This window comes from Mytilus edulis, chromosome 12 (genome assembly GCF_963676685.1).
Source record: "Mytilus edulis chromosome 12, xbMytEdul2.2, whole genome shotgun sequence".
In the NCBI taxonomy this organism is placed as follows: Eukaryota; Metazoa; Mollusca; class Bivalvia; order Mytilida; family Mytilidae; genus Mytilus; species Mytilus edulis.
In genome coordinates, this window is record NC_092355.1 from 57,264,187 (window position 1) to 57,282,618 (window position 18,432).

At 35.8% G+C, this 18,432-nt stretch overlaps 2 protein-coding genes across 2 annotated transcripts in view; one reads left to right on the forward strand and one right to left on the reverse strand.

Moving 5' to 3' along the window:
• LOC139499272 (uncharacterized) overlaps positions 1-6,953 on the reverse strand; it is a 29,921-nt gene extending 22,968 nt beyond the window's left edge. The window contains exon 1 of the mRNA XM_071287942.1: positions 4,681-6,953. Coding sequence (XP_071144043.1) covers positions 4,681-5,633 — 953 coding nt within the window. The 5' untranslated portion in view covers positions 5,634-6,953. The remainder of the gene's footprint in view (positions 1-4,680) is intronic.
• The window catches only part of LOC139499564 (uncharacterized), a 690,384-nt gene that overhangs the window by 516,033 nt on the left and 155,919 nt on the right, over positions 1-18,432 (forward strand). The gene's annotated exons all lie outside the window — the stretch shown is intronic.

The following is an 18,432-nucleotide window of genomic DNA, read 5'->3' on the forward strand; positions in this document are numbered from 1 at the left end:
TTAAATATAAATTAATAATGAAAATTGTTAAAATTAAATCAATAAAAGAAATTATTGCCAAGGAAGTTACAAACACTACCAGGGGATAATCCATGATGATTTCTTTTTGAGTTATATGTTTCAGCACATGTATATATTTGACCCCAACTTTAGCCTGGTAAACGTGTTGTCTCCTTGTGAAATATAAAACATATTAAAAATGACTTTCTGCTAAAGTCTTTTATTTATATAAAGTTAAAACCTTCTTACTTTTAACTAGACAACACTCATGTCAGGTTTAATTCTTGTATATATGTGGATGAAAAATAAAAGTCCCCAAACATTAACATGGCAGCAATTGCTTTTACAGCCTTTTAAATAAGGCTTTGAATTTTTAATTTTACTAATTAAAAGATATTATTCAAACATATGTTTTTAAAATTTTTAAAAAACTACAAAATCCCAATTTGTGACAAAACCTCAAATTTGCTACTCAAATAAGTGATTTAAAAATCACTTATTTGTGTAAGTCCTCTGACTGTTATTTTTGCACTCCATGTCAGATTTGCAGATGGTTAAATGTCATGTTTGGTTAGGGTACTGTACCCTAAAATCATTTAATCTCTTTAAAGAAGCTTTAATTGAATAATCCTCCAGTGCCGACATTTTTTAAACCTTAATTGTAGCACATTTGTGCTGGGAGAAGCCATTTTGATTGTTTGGGTATAGTAAATTACGGATCTGGATCGGACCGGAAACAAATTTTTCCGGAATTGAATAAAAAGATCTAGGTTCGGGGGCTTTGAGTCAGGGTCGGTCGGGAAACAGGAAACAGACATATATTTTTTTTGGCCTAAGACAGAAACCCAACAGCAAAACAACCAAAAGACATCTGAAGGGCAATTTTGCAATGTTTTTTGAATGATAGATGATGGTATAGATAGATCCATGACATTTTATAAGTTTTGAAATGAGCGAAGAAATGACTAATTAATACATGTATTTATAATAAATGATTAAGTGTCCCTTTTATCTATATATATATAGATGAAATTGCCAACAAATTAATACATTGTAATAATTTGTATATACTGTAACAAACCGCCGCCACAGGCCGAGTAATTGTGGAAGGATCTGTTGACAAGTTTTGGGGCTCTCGTCAGGAATATTCTGCATCTTGGGGTTTTTCCGTCTTCTACCTCTAAAGACGAATGGATGCCAGGCAATGCACTCATATTTCTCAGTCCATAAACTATAGGTTCGAACGTATATTATATTTATTATTACATGTTCATGGTATATAGTACACAGACAAATGCAGACATGCAGACGCTTAATCAGTAATCAGTTTTTCGGGTCATTTAGGTCACTCAGTGTGGTGGGGGATAACTGCCTTTATATTTACATTTCCTTAAAAATACTTCATCTTATATTATTAAAGCATATTAACCTGCTTGGCTTTTCTGTTGGGCTGGGTCTGGTAAAGATAAACTTTCAAGTTGCAAGTTAAAGCTACTAATTAGGCTTGAGCTAACAAGTTATCCGCCATTTCACTGAGTGGAACCTTATTTATATACTTTTGAGATCCCTGAAAGCCAATCGAAAATAAGGGATCTAGCCAGGGATCCCTGAGGGCCAATGAGAACCCTGTCAGGACTGACAGGAAAATGTCCGATAAAATAGGGGCTTGACAGGAAAACCTGCACATTTAAAAATCACATGTAAAATGGACAGTAAATTGCCTATTCTTTAATTATTATACAAATGGGCCAAAGTCCTAACTTTTCCTTTATTTAAATTTAGCAAAAGAAGCTTTAAAACTTCGTTACTACTTGTTTCCAATTTCTAGCCGTGCGTAGGACTAGAGCAGACGCCGGGAGTACTGATACTAAATTCCAGCAGTAAACTGGTTACAATATAATCCCTAAGAAACTAATCTTTAACAGATATAAATAATGGAGCCTTAATAAAACTATTAATGTAATGACTTATTTCTTACTCTTATAGAATCCTTAAGAGATTTAAGATATATAATGACAACGACAAAAATATTTCCTACTGCGGTCACATGACCTGTAAAATGGCTCTTCACGGAGAAACAACAAAAATGCTTTGGACCTGATAGTAAAACTTAAATATTTCCTTACTGAGACACTTTCAGGACTTATAATGGGTTGAAATATAATCTCAGGTATATGCTTATTCGTGCCAGACACCTTACAATCTATGAAAAATATGTTATACAGTAAAACGAGTTTGGTAAACAATTGGAAGGGGCACTTGCCAAACAAAATGCATAAAGTTAAAAAGTTGCAAATATAACAGTATGTCCAATTCAAATAAATGTTCATAAAGTCAATAATATTTCTGTTGCAGGCCATCATCCAATAAAGTTTTCATCCATCTGTAGTTGACTTATTTCTTCTGTTGGCATAGTAAATTCCAGGTTGTAAAAATTATTAAATGTTATATTTGTCCAGTTGTTACACTATCCCCTCCTTAGAAACGGAAATTCTCCTGAATTTTAGATATAATATAGTTAATGTATGAGACATTATTTAGAACGCAAAAAGACATATTACTTCCACTGTGATTTAAATTCTATCTGCTATATATGGTAAAGTTAGTACATGGTATGTTAATTCACAATAAACGCAAAGGTATTTTGCTATGGTTGCACAGATCAATTATTTTGTCGGTGGAAGTGTCCCTCAAATTCCTTGTTATATACAACTGGTTAACTATTATTTTGAAGTCCGGGTTGTCTTTGTTGATGGTGGTCCTAAGGATTTCGTAGTTGTAATACCTACATTTCCTAACTAGGCCACCCTTAAAAAATTGTTTGTTTGGCATTGCCGACCCACAATATCAGCAGGTGGGTAGGTAGGTAGGATTTTTTTTTTTTTTTTTACATTTAAAAGCCTTATACATGTAAATCATGAAGTCTCCAGATCAATGTTGTCTAAAGCATTGCAGCATTGTTGTGTGTACATGCTGGTGGTTTCTTTGAAAGGGGTCAACAATCAATTTCACATTTTACATCATATGGATAATTTCACGTAAGACTGTCAGTTTTATTGGCAAAGTTAACCAAAGTACCCAGAAAAAAACACAGAACTGAGGCAGGAAACTGACAAATTAACCATATAAAATGTATGACGTGAAAATTGAACTTTTATTGTGGGACTGCCCATTGAACAGAGGCCTGATGTCACATCTTGAAGTTGTGGTCACAGTTTGGTAAAATTACCATAAGTTAAATGGCTCAACCACTACGGCTCCTTGTACAAATGGACAAAGATTTAAAACTTTGCTTTGTTTTTATAAACATCACTTTCTACACCATATGGGTAATTTCATGGCAGTCAGTTTTAGTGCCGTACTAAACCGTAGTACTTGAAGGAAAATGCCAACCTGTGGGAGGAAACTGACTAACCTTATCACATCTGACATGGAAATCAAACCTTAATTTTGCAACTGCCCAACTAGGGCTCAAACCAATACCTGGAGGCTAGTAATCATACATGTAAGGTGTGACGAACTACCATACAAACATGCCTACTTCCCCTGATAAGTTTTGAGGATAAAGGATCTGTTCCAAATTAGGATAGCAAAATATTAAAAATTTGGAAGGTTGGCACAAATAGACATGGTGTTTATACTAATATTATCCAAGTGCAAGGTTTTTCAGGGATAGGTTTAAAACGTATGATAAATTCAAAATGGAAATATGCAGCAGGACAGACACTTTTTGCAGATAAATAAACTATGGGTTGTAATGCTTGTTTGATGAACAGAAATCTGGACATGCATTACATGAATACAGATAAATTAATGAGCCCTTAGAATTGTGGAAAAGGAGGGGATTTTAGTCATCACTAGTACACTGGATACATTTATAAATATGTTTCTGTCAGTATCTTTTGTGTTTTAAGAATTATCTTATTCATGTTAAGAAGAAAGGCAAGAAAAGGGGGAAGTACTACAATTGACACAAGATGCTAGTCTTTAAAATATGTATGTTTTGTTCCAGGCTAGCATCTACTGGTACAAAACTACTATAAACCTGTAAATCATTATGGTCTTTAAGCTTTGGTGCTTACAGCCATAATTATCTAGAATGCATCATTGTGGTTCTGACTATAGTAGATACTTTGTTCTCTGGTTCAAGGGAAAATTTGTCAATGATAAATTTCAAATATTTAATAAGTTCAACAAATGTAAGAGCCAGGCATATTTGTTCTGTGATGTCCCGGTGAAAAACTTCTATCTCATGAAGCGACAAAGTCAAGCAGAAATCATCTGTTTCTGCTTTACAAAAGATAAAATTGAGTCCTCTACAAGGTCTCTCAGAACGTTTCTTTCAAAGAATAGCTAAAATTTGATTTTTGATAAAATCCATCTCCCTTAACAAATGCATTGCAGCATAGGGAGATGCCTTCCCCTGCCGGCCTCTTTGACATTACTTTTGGCAGACTTTTTCTATTCCATGTCATTTAAATGTTTGCTCCCAATACAGTGTAAGGCAAGCGCTTTTAAGATCATGATTTGAAATAAGTAAAGCCAGGAACAAACTCGGCGGATACGATCAATTTCCGGCACAATTTCGATTTTTTTAAATAAAAAAAAATAAATTTCTGAAACGCAAATAAAATTATTTGGGCGGCAAGTTTTTCAGTGGGTCGGGCGGCAATGCCAAACAAATGAAATTTTATTTTAGGCCCTAGGTTTTCCTTGCCTTTGATCTTCTGTTCTTTTGTGCCAGGAAGGGCCAGGAAATTGTACTTGTCCAACAAATCAACTCTATCCAGTTTGGGAAATTTCCCAGTGGAGTGATACTCCAACTGGGAAGCGGCGAATTCCCAGGCCAACAACTTGCTGTCTGGGGTTAGGGTTTCCCACTCCCTAGGTGGCCACTGCAAGAATGTGGATCCAGTTGGGATCTTAATAGATTTGGTTTTCCAGTCCCTTCTGGCAGGTGGTATTGCTGGCATGGAACCCAGGGTTAAGATCTCCCTGGCCTTCTTCTGGATGGGGGTTTCCTCTGCGAGGGTCAAATCTGTTGAACTTGAAGGGGGTTGGACCACTGGACGGCTGGCTATCAAAGAAGATGGAGATTTGGATGCAGATGTTGGAGGCTTGGATGCAGGTGATGGAGACTTGGGTACAGATGATGGAGGCTTTGGTACAGATGTTGGAGACTTGGGTACAGATGATGGAGGCTTCGGTACAGATGATGGAGGCTTCGGTGCTGATGATGGAGGCTTGGGTACAGATGATGGAGGCTTGGGTGCTGATGATGGAGGCTTGGGTATAGATGGTGAAGACTTGGGTGCAGATGATGTTGCAGATGGAGACTGGTTGGTTGGAGCAAGTGGAGATTTGGTTGGAGCCACGATGGGTTTGGTCTTGGAGACTGAGGAGAAGATGTCTGGTCGTCTTTCTATCCTGGTTATTAAGGCAGGAGAGATGTTAAGGGTGTCAGCACACATCTGTTGTTTGTGATAAAATTCCTCCCCGTAAACTGGTGATCCGCTATGAGACATTGTGGAAATGTCAGTTGGCCTGATGGTATTGGCTTTCCTCTCTAATGCTGCCTTAAACTTCTCCACCATTCTTATCACTTGGTCAATCTCGACCCTGTACCAGATCATCTCCTTAACTGTTAGGGTGAAGAGGGCAATCAGGGGTCAATCTGTGTTCATCTGAATGCTGTGGAGTGTGAGCACTGATGGCAACAGGGGGTCATACTCCTCCATTGGTGCGTCCTCTTTCAAGGTGATAGTGGGCACGTCTTGCTCCCACTCACTCACTGCCGACTCCACAGATGGTTCCCTGATCCCCTGTCTAGGTGTTCCAACCACATCTGTATCTCTGGGATGGTTTGCCCAATCCTCCACCCAGCTCTGTCTTAATCTGGTATGGACTTGCACTTCCCCAACCAACTGGTGACATGGCTCCTTGCCTGGACTGCAGAAGGACTTCCCTTTGGGGTGACTTTGGTGACAATTCTCCTATAGTCCTCAGGAAAAACGCTAAACCAGTATCCATTGGCCTCAGACATGAAGGTTTTTTCTAATTTTGGTGCTATATCTGGGTGTTTCTCGTCCAGGTGGCACTTCAGGTCACTGATCCTGGAGAACCTCTTCTCATAGGAGAAACACCACAGACAAACAACAGATAGTCGGCCTCCATGCGTTCCCTTACTGGCTAGATGTCTCTTTAATGTCTTCTGGTCAGGGAATTGCTGTTGACAAATCCAGCACTCATCTAAGTTCAGTGGTCTCATTCTGAAAGATATCAATTTGAACCGGATGGTAAGTTAGGCTGTTAACAGTGACATGGTATTTTATTTAAGCATTGAACAGTATGATATCTATTTCTTGGTTATAGGTATACATAAATATCTTCCTATTCTGTCTCTCTTATGGCTACATGTAGTTCTGGGTATTTTTCTTTAGGTAAGCAATCATGGTTTGTTATTTTGGAACTGGTCTCCCTTAGTAATTTCTGTGGCTGGTTTGAAAGCGGTTAAGAAATATTTTCTTTTCAATTATCTCCCCTTAACTGTATATTTTTTTTCTGGAATATTCATTATAACATAACTCATGGAAATTAAATGGCTGGAACAACTGGAATCCTGGTAATAGGATGGCTTAGCATCTGGTTTTGGTTTTGTTTAATATAACATAGCCCTTCAGCTACTTCTCATTGGGAACTGGCTGTATGGTAAATGATACAGGTGTATATTATACATCTAAATATTCCTGCACTAAGGTATTACTATAGTAAAGGATACTGGCAGTATATATCCACACTGAGTACCTGGCTACAAGGGAGGCTTGGACAGGACAGGCCTTTTATACACACAAAACTAATTCAATTACAAGTGAAATAACTTTATTTCTTTTGTCACATTTCAACACTGGTACAAGGATTACAATATGGCTATCTTTACATATATGCACGGTAAACTGATTATATACATCATCAGCAGTCTCTTCGCTGACTGTACAGGACTTCTCTTCTTCCTCTATCTCCTACCTTCAGGAGTACAAAAATTTAACATAAAATATTTAGCGGAATTCCTAGGATGGCCAATCCCATAATTCCACTCTAAAAATAAAGGATTATCTTCAAGTATCCAATGAGTCTAGACGTCACAGGATCTATAACAAAAACATTTACTGGCAAGTGCGCATCGTCACCAGTATTACTCTTCCTGTCTCTCTTCATAATACAAAATTAACAATAAACAGTATATACATATGTGTCAAATCTTCTGCCAATCACTACAACTTTTATTTCTCATTATTTTTTCTACTTTATCCTTGTACCAGATTGGTGGGTTTCTACCCTTGTATGGTATTAGCCGGTCTATGTGGTAAACTTTTGCTGGTTGCCGTGGTGACTTTTTCACCATATATATAAGATCATCAATTTTCTTCAAAACTATGAAGGGTCCTTTCCATTTAGGCAACAATTTTGAACAAATGCCTGGTTTCCTGGTTGGGTCATGTAGCCATACTGGTTGTCCTGCAATTAATTCTCTCTTCTTGGCACTTTGGTCATAATATTTTTTCTGATATTCCTGACTTCCTTTAAGGTGTTTTCTTGCATGGGCATGGGCTTTGATAAGGGAACTTTGGAGTAATTCTACATATTCATGGGGTTTAACCTTGTTTTCATTTTCTATATCTGGTTCTATTGGTTACTTCCACTTCTTTGTCCTTGGTAACTAGAACTGTTTTTCGCCCAATTTGAGTTTTGTGGGGAGGCTTGATTTGGTCCTGCTGGTCTCTTGTATAAAGGGCAATTCCTGTAAAAGTGGTCAGGAGAGTTACAGGTAAAACAAGTTCTTGGGCCTCTTTGAGTGGTCTGGTTACTATTTGAACCATGTTCTAGTCTATCTATTCTGTTAATAAGTTGCTGTAGGATTGATTCATTTTCTTTACTTTGGACTGGTATGTCAGTATCTTGGGTGTTTAGGTAGGTCTTAGTATCTGAAACTTGTCTTATGTTCCCCCTTTTTCTATCATTAGGATCCCCCAAGAGAGCCTCATATCTCTCTATTAGGTCTACTGCTTCAGTAACTGAACGACAATCTTTATCTATACAACGACACTTCATTTCAAGGGAAATATTTTTATACAATTGGTTAAGGGCAAGGACTTCTTGGGCTCTGGTGTCTAGGTTACTGTATGCTTTTTGGGCCATTTGGCGTAAGTCATCTCCAAAATTTGCAATAGGCTCTTGAGGTTGTCTGGTTCTTGTTTCAAACCTTGAAAGCCATCTATTCTGATGTCTGGCATTTCCAAATCTCTGCTCAAGGGTTCTGACTAATAAACAGTAGGATTTTTTCTCAGTACTGGTAAGGCTTATATAGAACGTCCTAGCTGGTCCCCGTAGGCTAGCAGCAAGCAAAAGAACTTTTTCAGATTCTTTCCATCTTCCAAGGTCTGCACAGTTTTCAAAGTGAGAAATATATTCTTCCCAACTGTCCTTTCCATTGTAGGGCTCTGGTTTAATGGTAGTTCCACTTGTATTTCCTCTTGGAAATCCTGTCGGTATCTGGTTGTCAAAATCTGGATTGTTGCCACGGATATTTTGGTTTCTGTCTGGTAAATCTCTCTGGTTTGGTCCAAGTTGGTATTCTTTACGGTAAAAATTCTCGCCTACGCCTCGGTATTCGTCTCTGATCGGTACGTCACCTTGACCCGCTTCGTCGTCGTCCCCGGCGGTACCGCTGCCACTCGGCCCTATGTTCCGTCTGAACATGATTTCTCGGTCGGGAGATTCATCTCGAGGTTTTAATAATTGGGGCGTCTCATTATCATCACATTCAAAGTCTGACATTTCTGCTGCTGCTTTATTAAAAAGATAACAAACATTATTTTGTGTTTGTTTTATAAAACTGATTACATACAGGGTTAAAATACTGTCGTTTAAACGTTCATCTAAATTTTAATTCATAAATACAACGGTAACGGAACAACGCAAAATACGATAAAAACAGTAACTGGAAACGTTATTTACAAATTTATTATTTACATATTCCACCACACGTCGAAGCTAAAATAATCCCGAATTGGCTATGGGTACGATCACGGGATGTCTGGAAGAATTGACATCCCACTTCTGACACCAGTGTAACAAACCGCCGCCACAGGCCGAGTAATTGTGGAAGGATCTGTTGACAAGTTTTGGGGCTCTCGTCAGGAATATTCTGCATCTTGGGGTTTTTCCGTCTTCTACCTCTAAAGACGAATGGATGCCAGGCAATGCACTCATATTTCTCAGTCTATAAACTATAGGTTCGAACGTATATTATATTTATTATTACATGTTCATGGTATATAGTACACAGACAAATGCAGACATGCAGACGCTTAATCAGTAATCAGTTTTTCGGGTCATTTAGGTCACTCAGTGTGGGGGGGGATAACTGCCTTTATATTTACATTTCCTTAAAAATACTTCATCTTATATTATTAAAGCATATTAACCTGCTTGGCTTTTCTGTTGGGCTGGGTCTGGTAAAGATAAACTTTCAAGTTGCAAGTTAAAGCTACTAGTTAGGCTTGAGCTAACAAGTTATCCGCCATTTCACTGAGTGGAACCTTATTTATATACTTTTGAGATCCCTGAAAGCCAATCGAAAATAAGGGATCTAGCCAGGGATCCCTGAGGGCCAATGAGAACCCTGTCAGGACTGACAGGAAAATGTCCGATAAAATAGGGGCTTGACAGGAAAACCTGCACATTTAAAAATCACATGTAAAATGGACAGTAAATTGCCTATTCTTTAATTATTATACAAATGGGCCAAAGTCCTAACTTTTCCTTTATTTAAATTTAGCAAAAGAAGCTTTAAAACTTCGTTACTACTTGTTTCCAATTTCTAGCCGTGCGTAGGACTAGAGCAGACGCCGGGAGTACTGATACTAAATTCCAGCAGTAAACTGGTTACAATATAATCCCTAAGAAACTAATCTTTAACAGATATAAATAATGGAGCCTTAATAAAACTATTAATGTAATGACTTATTTCTTACTCTTATAGAATCCTTAAGAGATTTAAGATATATAATGACAACGACAAAAATATTTCCTACTGCGGTCACATGACCTGTAAAATGGCTCTTCACGGAGAAACAACAAAAATGCTTTGGACCTGATAGTAAAACTTAAATATTTCCTTACTGAGACACTTTCAGGACTTATAATGGGTTGAAATATAATCTCAGGTATATGCTTATTCGTGCCAGACACCTTACAATCTATGAAAAATATGTTATACAGTAAAACGAGTTTGGTAAACAATTGGAAGGGGCACTTGCCAAACAAAATGCATAAAGTTAAAAAGTTGCAAATATAACAGTATGTCCAATTCAAATAAATGTTCATAAAGTCAATAATATTTCTGTTGCAGGCCATCATCCAATAAAGTTTTCATCCATCTGTAGTTGACTTATTTCTTCTGTTGGCATAGTAAATTCCAGGTTGTAAAAATTATTAAATGTTATATTTGTCCAGTTGTTACAATACTTTTAATTAGCAAGACGTGGGTGTTTTCTACAAATTGTGCAAAAATTAAATTTATTTCAGAAGTTTCTTTACCATGTTTACTGGAGAGCCAAGGGCAGGGGAAATCTGTTAGGCATGTTAAGCATGATTTTTCAAATTCTCGTTCGTCCTGAATATGCATGAAATATTTACCACTGGACGTTAGGCAACCAACAATCATTCAATTAAATTCTCGTTTTATTTTTTCATATTCTCTGTATTTCTCCCTCTCCGTTTTTATGCCCCCGCCGTAGCAGAGGGGACAATAAGCTTTACCCTTGTCTGTCCATACGTATGTACATGTATGTCCCAATGTTGGTTTATATTCTCTAACTTAAGTTTGCCTCAACCAGATGTTATCAAACTTACGCACAATGCTTATTACCACAAAATACAGATCTAGTTTTTTGGCGGTGTCACTTTAACCGTTCTAGAGTTATGCCCCTTTACAAAAGCTGATTTTTTTGTTTCCATTCTCTAACATTAGTTTGCCTCAACCAAATTTTATGAAACTTATACAAAATGCTTATTACCACAAAATACAGATCAAGATTGATTTTCGGTGGTGTCACTTTTACTGTTCTAGAGTTATGCCCCTTTACAAAAGGAAATATTGCTGATTTTTTCGTTTCTGTTCTCTTACTTAAGTTGCCTCAACCAAATGTTATGAAACTTATAAGCAATATATTCTTATTACTGCAAAACTCAGATCAATTACAAATTTGGGTAGCATCACTGTTATCATTCTTCAGTTATGTGTGTTACATGTTTATATGAAAAAAGTAAAAACACAAAAATACTGAACTCCGAGGAAAATTCAAAAAGGAAAATCAAAAATCAAAAGGCAAAATCAAAAGTCCAAGCACATCAAACGAATGGATAACAACTGTCATATTCCTGACTTGGTACAGGCATTTTCTAATGTAGAAAATGGTGGATTGAACCTGGTTTTATAGCTAGCTAAACCTCTCACTTGTATGACAGTCGCATCAAATTCCATTACATTGTCAACGATGCATGAACAAAACAAACATACTCAAAGAGTAAAAATGTCAAAAATAGGGGTACAACAGTCAATATTGTGTTATCATCTTAATATCACTACATAAACAACAAATGTAACAAAGTAGCACAAAAAGGCATACATCAAATTCAACATTCTCATTTTGCTTTTCCTATACGGCTGAATTTATCTATGTAAAGTCTACCCATAAATGAAAGAAGGTTTTCATTACTGGTGTAAAATTGCGCGTTTGAAATTCGCACAGGTAGACATAAAAATAATTTTGTCGTATGATGGCATACATAAATGCAGACTCACATAAAGTAGATATAACAAAAAACAGACTTACAGTAAAAATAATAAATAAAATAATGGTGTGGTTCAAAGTATGACGGGATACATAAGTACAGTTTCACGTCAAATACGGCTGAATTTATCTATGTAAAGTCTACCCATAAATGATAGAAGGTTTTCATTACTGGTGTAAAATTGCGCGTTTGAAATTCGCACAGGTAGACATAAAAGTAATTTTGTCGTATGACGGCATACATAAATGCAGACTCACGTAAAGTAGATATAACATAAACCAGATTTAACAGTAAAAGTAATAATAATAAATAAAACAATGTTGTGGTTCAAAGTATGACGGGATACATAAGTACAGTTTCACGTCAAATGTATATCATAAAAAACAGACTAAACAGAAAAAGTAGTCTTATTGAATAAAATACATGTATATGCAAGCGGGGGGGGGGGGGGGGCATCATCTGTGTGCCATGGACACATTCCCCATTTATTTGTAATACCTAGACTCCTCATGCATGTAAGTATTTTGAACTATTTTCATTCTTTTGTCCTTAATTCCCCGTTCTAGGTGTTTTATCAGGTAAAAATGTATGTATCAATCTGGATAGAACTCATTCAAGAAAAATTGAAATGTCACTTCTGTAAGATGGCAGATCAGTCTGCGCCAAAAAAAATTTCATCTACTAGTCCGGAAACTAAATATCAAAACTTGTCCCTATATGACTATATAACATTTTGAAAATTTACACTAGTCCGAATCAACATTTACATGATTTACTAGTCTGGGGCATAGGACTATAGTAACTTACGGTGCAACTGGCAGGTAAATCCTTTTTGGTGATCCCAGTTAAATTAATGTAATGTTTATAAGACCTGGGTTTGCATACTTGTTTTTATACGCCCGTTTACGGGACGTATTATGGTATACCGTTGTCCGTCTGTCGTCAACATGTCGGACATTAACTCAAAAAAGCTTTAACCAATTTGCATAAAACTTGGGTGAATTGTTTATATCTATGGATGTGAGCTCCCTTTTGTTTTTTTATAAATTTTAGATTTTACGTTTCCGAATTATGGGGTTTTATTCATTAAAAAAAGGGGGATTTTCCAGTTTTCAGACAATAACTCAAGAATGCTTTCACCAACTTGCAAGAAATTGTGGTGAATAGTTTATATCTATTGACATGAGCTCCCATTCGATTTTTATAAATTTTAGATTTTAGAACCGTTTCTGAGTTACAGGGTTTTATTGTCGAGCCTGCATTTTTTGTTGCAGAAAACTCGACATAGGGATAGTGATCCGGCGGCGGCGGCGGAGGCGGCGGTGTTAGCTCACTTCTTTAAAGCTTTATATTTTAGAAGGTGGAAGACCTGGATGCTTCATCCTTTGTATATAGATGCCTCATGTTGCGAAGTTTCCGTCAATCACATGTCCAATGTCCTTGACCTCATTTTCATGGTTCAGTGACCACTTGAAAAAAAAGTTCAGATTTTTTGTAATGTTGAATTCTCTCTTATTATAAGTAATAGGATAACTATATTTGGTATGTGCGTACCTTGCAAGGTCCTCATGCCCGTCTGACAGTTTTCACTTGACCTCGACCTCATTTCATGGCTCAGTGAACAAGGTTAAGTTTTGGTGGTCAAGTCTATATCTCAGATACTATAAGCAATAGGGCTAGTATATTAGGTGTATGGAAGGACTGTAAGGTGTACATGTCCAACTGGCAGGTGTCATCTGACCTTGACCTCATTTTCATGGTTCAGTGGTTATAGTTAAGTTTTTGTGTTTTGGTCTGTTTTTCTCATACTTTATGCAATAGGTCTACTATATTTGTTGTATGGAATGATTGTAAGGTGAACATGTCTAGCAGACAGATTTCATCTGACCTTGACCTCATTTTCATGGTTCAGTGGTCAAAGTTAAGTTTTTCAGTTTTGGTCTTTTTATCTGATACTATACCCCATAGGTCAACTATATTTAGTGTATGGAAATATTTTATGATTTATATATTAGTCGCGCAGGTTTTATTTGACCTTGACCTCATTTTCACGGTTCATTGCTCAGTGTTAAGTTTTTGTGTTTTGGTCTTTTTTTCTTAAACTATAAGTATTAGGTCAACTATATTTGTTTTATGGAAGCATTGTTAGCTGTACATGTCAGCCTGGCATGGTTCATCTGACCTTGACCTCATTTTCATGGTTCATTGGTCTTTGTTTAGTTATCTTGGTTAATGTAACGTTTAAGTGACAGTTGTCAATGATTAGTAAAGAAGGCGAGACATTTCAGTGTGTGCACTCTTGTTCATAAAAAAAGGGTGATTTTCCAGTTTTCAGACAAAAACTAAAAAATGCTTTCAGCAGTTCTTATGAAACTTTGGTGAATTATTTATATCTATTAAAGGGAAACTTCGCAAAAAAATGAAAATTTTATATTATGTTTATTTGATATAAATAATCATATATTCATTAAAATTATTGTTCAATTCTTCTAGATGGGTGATTAAAATAAAAATTAAAATCCCACTATCACTGCTCGACTTATCGCCATTTTGACGGCATCTCCGATACAAATTGTCACGTGATGAGTATATTTGAATAAAATATCTGAAAACCACAAAGCCAAAAAACAAGCATGGCATATCGTATATTCAGTATCAAAATGACTTGTCAAGCGTACGGATGTTCAATCGAAGTTCACATGGCATAAGCTTACACTTTCCAAGATCCTGCAAAAAAAAAAAGAGTTGTACCAGACGTGGATGATTAACCTCAACATAACACAAACCAACTCACAACAAGTTCAAGAAAGTGTGTGCAGACCATTTTGAAGCATCTTGTTTCGATGGAAATTTGATAGTAATTATGATTTTTTTCTCATGAATGTTTTTATTGCTATTTCGTTCCAAGCCTGGTTGAAAGGAAATTGTCAGATTAATATAGTTCAGTATTTCTGCATTCATGCATTAGTAACAGATTTTGTTGTTTACAAGTAGAAGTTTAGTACACGGATAAAAAGTCACAGACAAAAAAAATGTTGAATATATATAGGAAAAACATCTTCAAATATTATATTATTTATTACATTTATTACATTTTAAGTTTATGAACATGTTTACAAGCCTTAAAAATAAAAAGATATCTGATTTCAATCATGCAAAGGATATATATTTCTAGGGACAATGAAGCCTAGCCACTTTGGCATTTTGATTTTATAACAATTATTTGATGTCATTGATATTTATTTAATAAATCCTGTTTAAAACTTGGTTTAACAATAATATTTCAAGAACAAAACAAAAAAGAATTAATTAATTTACGTTTTCTCGTTTAAAGAAAAATAAACTCGAAACTGAATTATGACGTTTTGTTCTGTGACTTTCTGTTGTAAATTCACAAGTTCAATGAAGTATATATTTTTTAGGTGCAAAAAAAACCTAGTATACATAAAAAATTACGTAAAACATTAAAAGGGTCATTTGTTTAATATAATAATGGTTTAAAAATAAGACTTTATTTATTTACATGTAGTATAATTACAGATGCTGTTTACCCCCCCCCCCCCCCCCCCCCCCCCCCCCCCCCCCCTCCTTTTCCATATTGTGCCATATAAAAGGTTGAAGAGGTGATAGGTAGATGGGAGCATATGTCTTCCCCGATTCGTGTGGAAACTTATTATTATTGCCCCCTTGTTATGCTTTATAGCTGTCTACTAGGTCAACCCAGTTGCGTAGTCCTACAAGTTAAGGCTGAGCAGTTTCGGTATATAAAATGTCGACAGCTAGGCTAGCGAAGTTTGTAATGATTTATGGTCAATCGTAGTAGGAGTATTTTTTCTTTCAGATCTAAATTCATGATAACAAGATAAAAGATAGGAATACATCTAGTGGGGCGGAAAAAAGCATTAATATATTCGTATCTGTAGCGGCTTTAGACTTTCGAAATGCTTGCCAAAAAAAAAAATCTTTTTTATGTAATAGATTTTATTCATTTCGGGTACTTCTAATATGAAAACCGTCGATCTTTTGAATTATTGCCAGAGGTCATGTAATAGTGTCACATTCGGGTATTCTAGTGACTTCCTGCGGGCTAATAAACTGGTGACATTACGCAATTCAGGTACATGCATCGCTTCCCAACTGTTTGACCCAGGTGTGCACAGGTAAAAGTACCATCGAAAATGCTGTCAGGTGTATTATACATCCTGTTAACAATGTATGTCCCTAACCTGATTGAAATACACAAAGCCGTCCAAACATGAAATTAAGAGTTTAAAATTTATATCTACAGGCTGATTAATTCTGACATGTGCAAAGACAGAAATAATAAGACCGTAAATTATTAATTTTGACTTCTGTTTCAAAATTCATGTGTAGAAGATTATCTGGTACTGTACCATGTAAAATGATTTTTTTTTCAAATTTCAATTTTACTTTTCGGGGGCGGATCCAGCCATATTAAAAAAGGGGGGTTCCAAATATATGTCCCACTTCAAATGCATTGATCGGCAAAAAAAAAAAAAACGGGGGTTCCAACACCCGGAACCACTCCCCCTGGATCCGCCAATGCTTTTGTACACAATAGCTTACATAATGTTTTGTCAGCTTGTTTTATTTGCTTAGCAAATGTTTAATTTACGTTATGCGGTCTAGAGTTGTGATGAATAATTTAAGAAAGAAAAAAACATACTGCATCATTTTACAACATTGTTTGGAGTAAATCCTAGAGAATTTAACCGAGAGAATACGGATGACTATCTTTCATACTTTCTTGTCCTATTTCCGATATGAGCGGGCACATTTACGAAAAATTTTGCCTATTAGAAAATTTGCGTTTACTTGTATGTGAAGAGACAAGCATGCGCAATTATGACACGAAGATGATACTTAGTTCGTGGCATGTCTCTAGAACGTGCGGTAATCGTTTGTCTTCCTGTACATGTACATTCAATTATTTAAAGGAGTGTCATTTTTATCAATATAAGATTTTGAGAACACTAAAACACTCCCGCGAAATCGCTGGCATTTCAAGCTTTTAAGCTGTTGTAGGATGATTTATTGTAAAAGATTTTATGTCTGGAGAAAAGGTATCAAAAGCCCTCTACATTTTTGCCAAAGTCCGTTTTTTGTTTCCTTTTCTGTTAAATTCCATTATTTTCGAGTATCTGACACTAGACCACAATTACTCTTCCCCTTTGCTACAATGCATTTCTTGGTAACAGTCAAATTAAATTTTAAAAAATGCACCGCTTCAAACATGAAATAAATGTAACTGCTTATAGATCATTATTATTCTCATAAAATATGCTTCTAGGACAATCCATCAGTGCATTTTCTTTTGTAGTAGCATGATACATTTCCAATATTCAGTTTCATGGTCTTGTTTGTAAAAAGGCAGAAGGTACCAAAACGGATAGTCATATTCAGTATTAAAAAACACACTGACAACGTCATAGCAAAAAATAACCAATAAACGATCGAAAGACAAACAAAGAGATAAAAAACACATCATTGAAAACTGGTTAAGGTTGCACAACAAGAACCCCAACAACATCTCGGGAGGATCTCGGGTCAAATCATCTCAACGCTCCGTGGTACTGTGGTAGACCAAACCTTCATGTTTATACAACATGCAATCTATAAAATTAGACCTCAAAGTGAAATAATTCATAAATAGGTTTATTAATACACAAATAATGAAATGAATCTGAAACATTCGGTGAAAAACTGTATTGGTAAAACGTTTGAATGATTTTAGAACTATTCAGTCTGAAGTGTCACTTTCACATTCTTTGAATCATTCGTATACCCCATCCAACGATGGAAACTCTTTTCTAATTATGTTTACTACACAAGCCGGTAGGATTATTCTGTGTTTCTTGCCAAGTGGTTGACCTTTCCTGACCCAACACACAAACTGACGATAAGCCATAAGCCTGCTTTGTCTGTTAATAAGTACGTCTGGAGCTCTCCCTCCCTTCCAGTAAGACAAAGTTGAAAATTTTCTGTTAACATTTTTGATATTTTCGTTCAAATAGCTGAAGAACTAGTACGTGGTGAGAATTAAATTATTTTGATAAGGACATTACTTCCTGAATATTTAAAAAAAAAAGAATAAGATCGCTTTGAACGACCCACTTATATAACTGCAATTGGTAATTACTATCTATTCCAAAAATTCAAGGTCACCGATTCATATTTAGAATTTTTAATTCATTTACTCGTGTTTATAACTTTATAGGGACATCATTATTCATAAATTTATTCAATTAAATTAATTCAGTATTTCTTTTTTTTTTTAACAAAAAATATTCAGCGTCAATAATATATTTAATTAACTGAGCTCATGGAAAATATTAAGATTCCCCCGTTTATCATTCATACGAAATGTTGTTCACACCTAGAAAAGTGAACCGTGACGGCTTAAATTCACTGAGTAAAGATCAAAAGATACAAAATGCTAATCTTTTAATTAACTTGAATTTAACCACGCATTCAACAGGTAGTCACTATGTGTCAAAGTACAATACACATTGTATTTGCGGGGCTGTATTTACACACTACAAATGTACTAGCAGC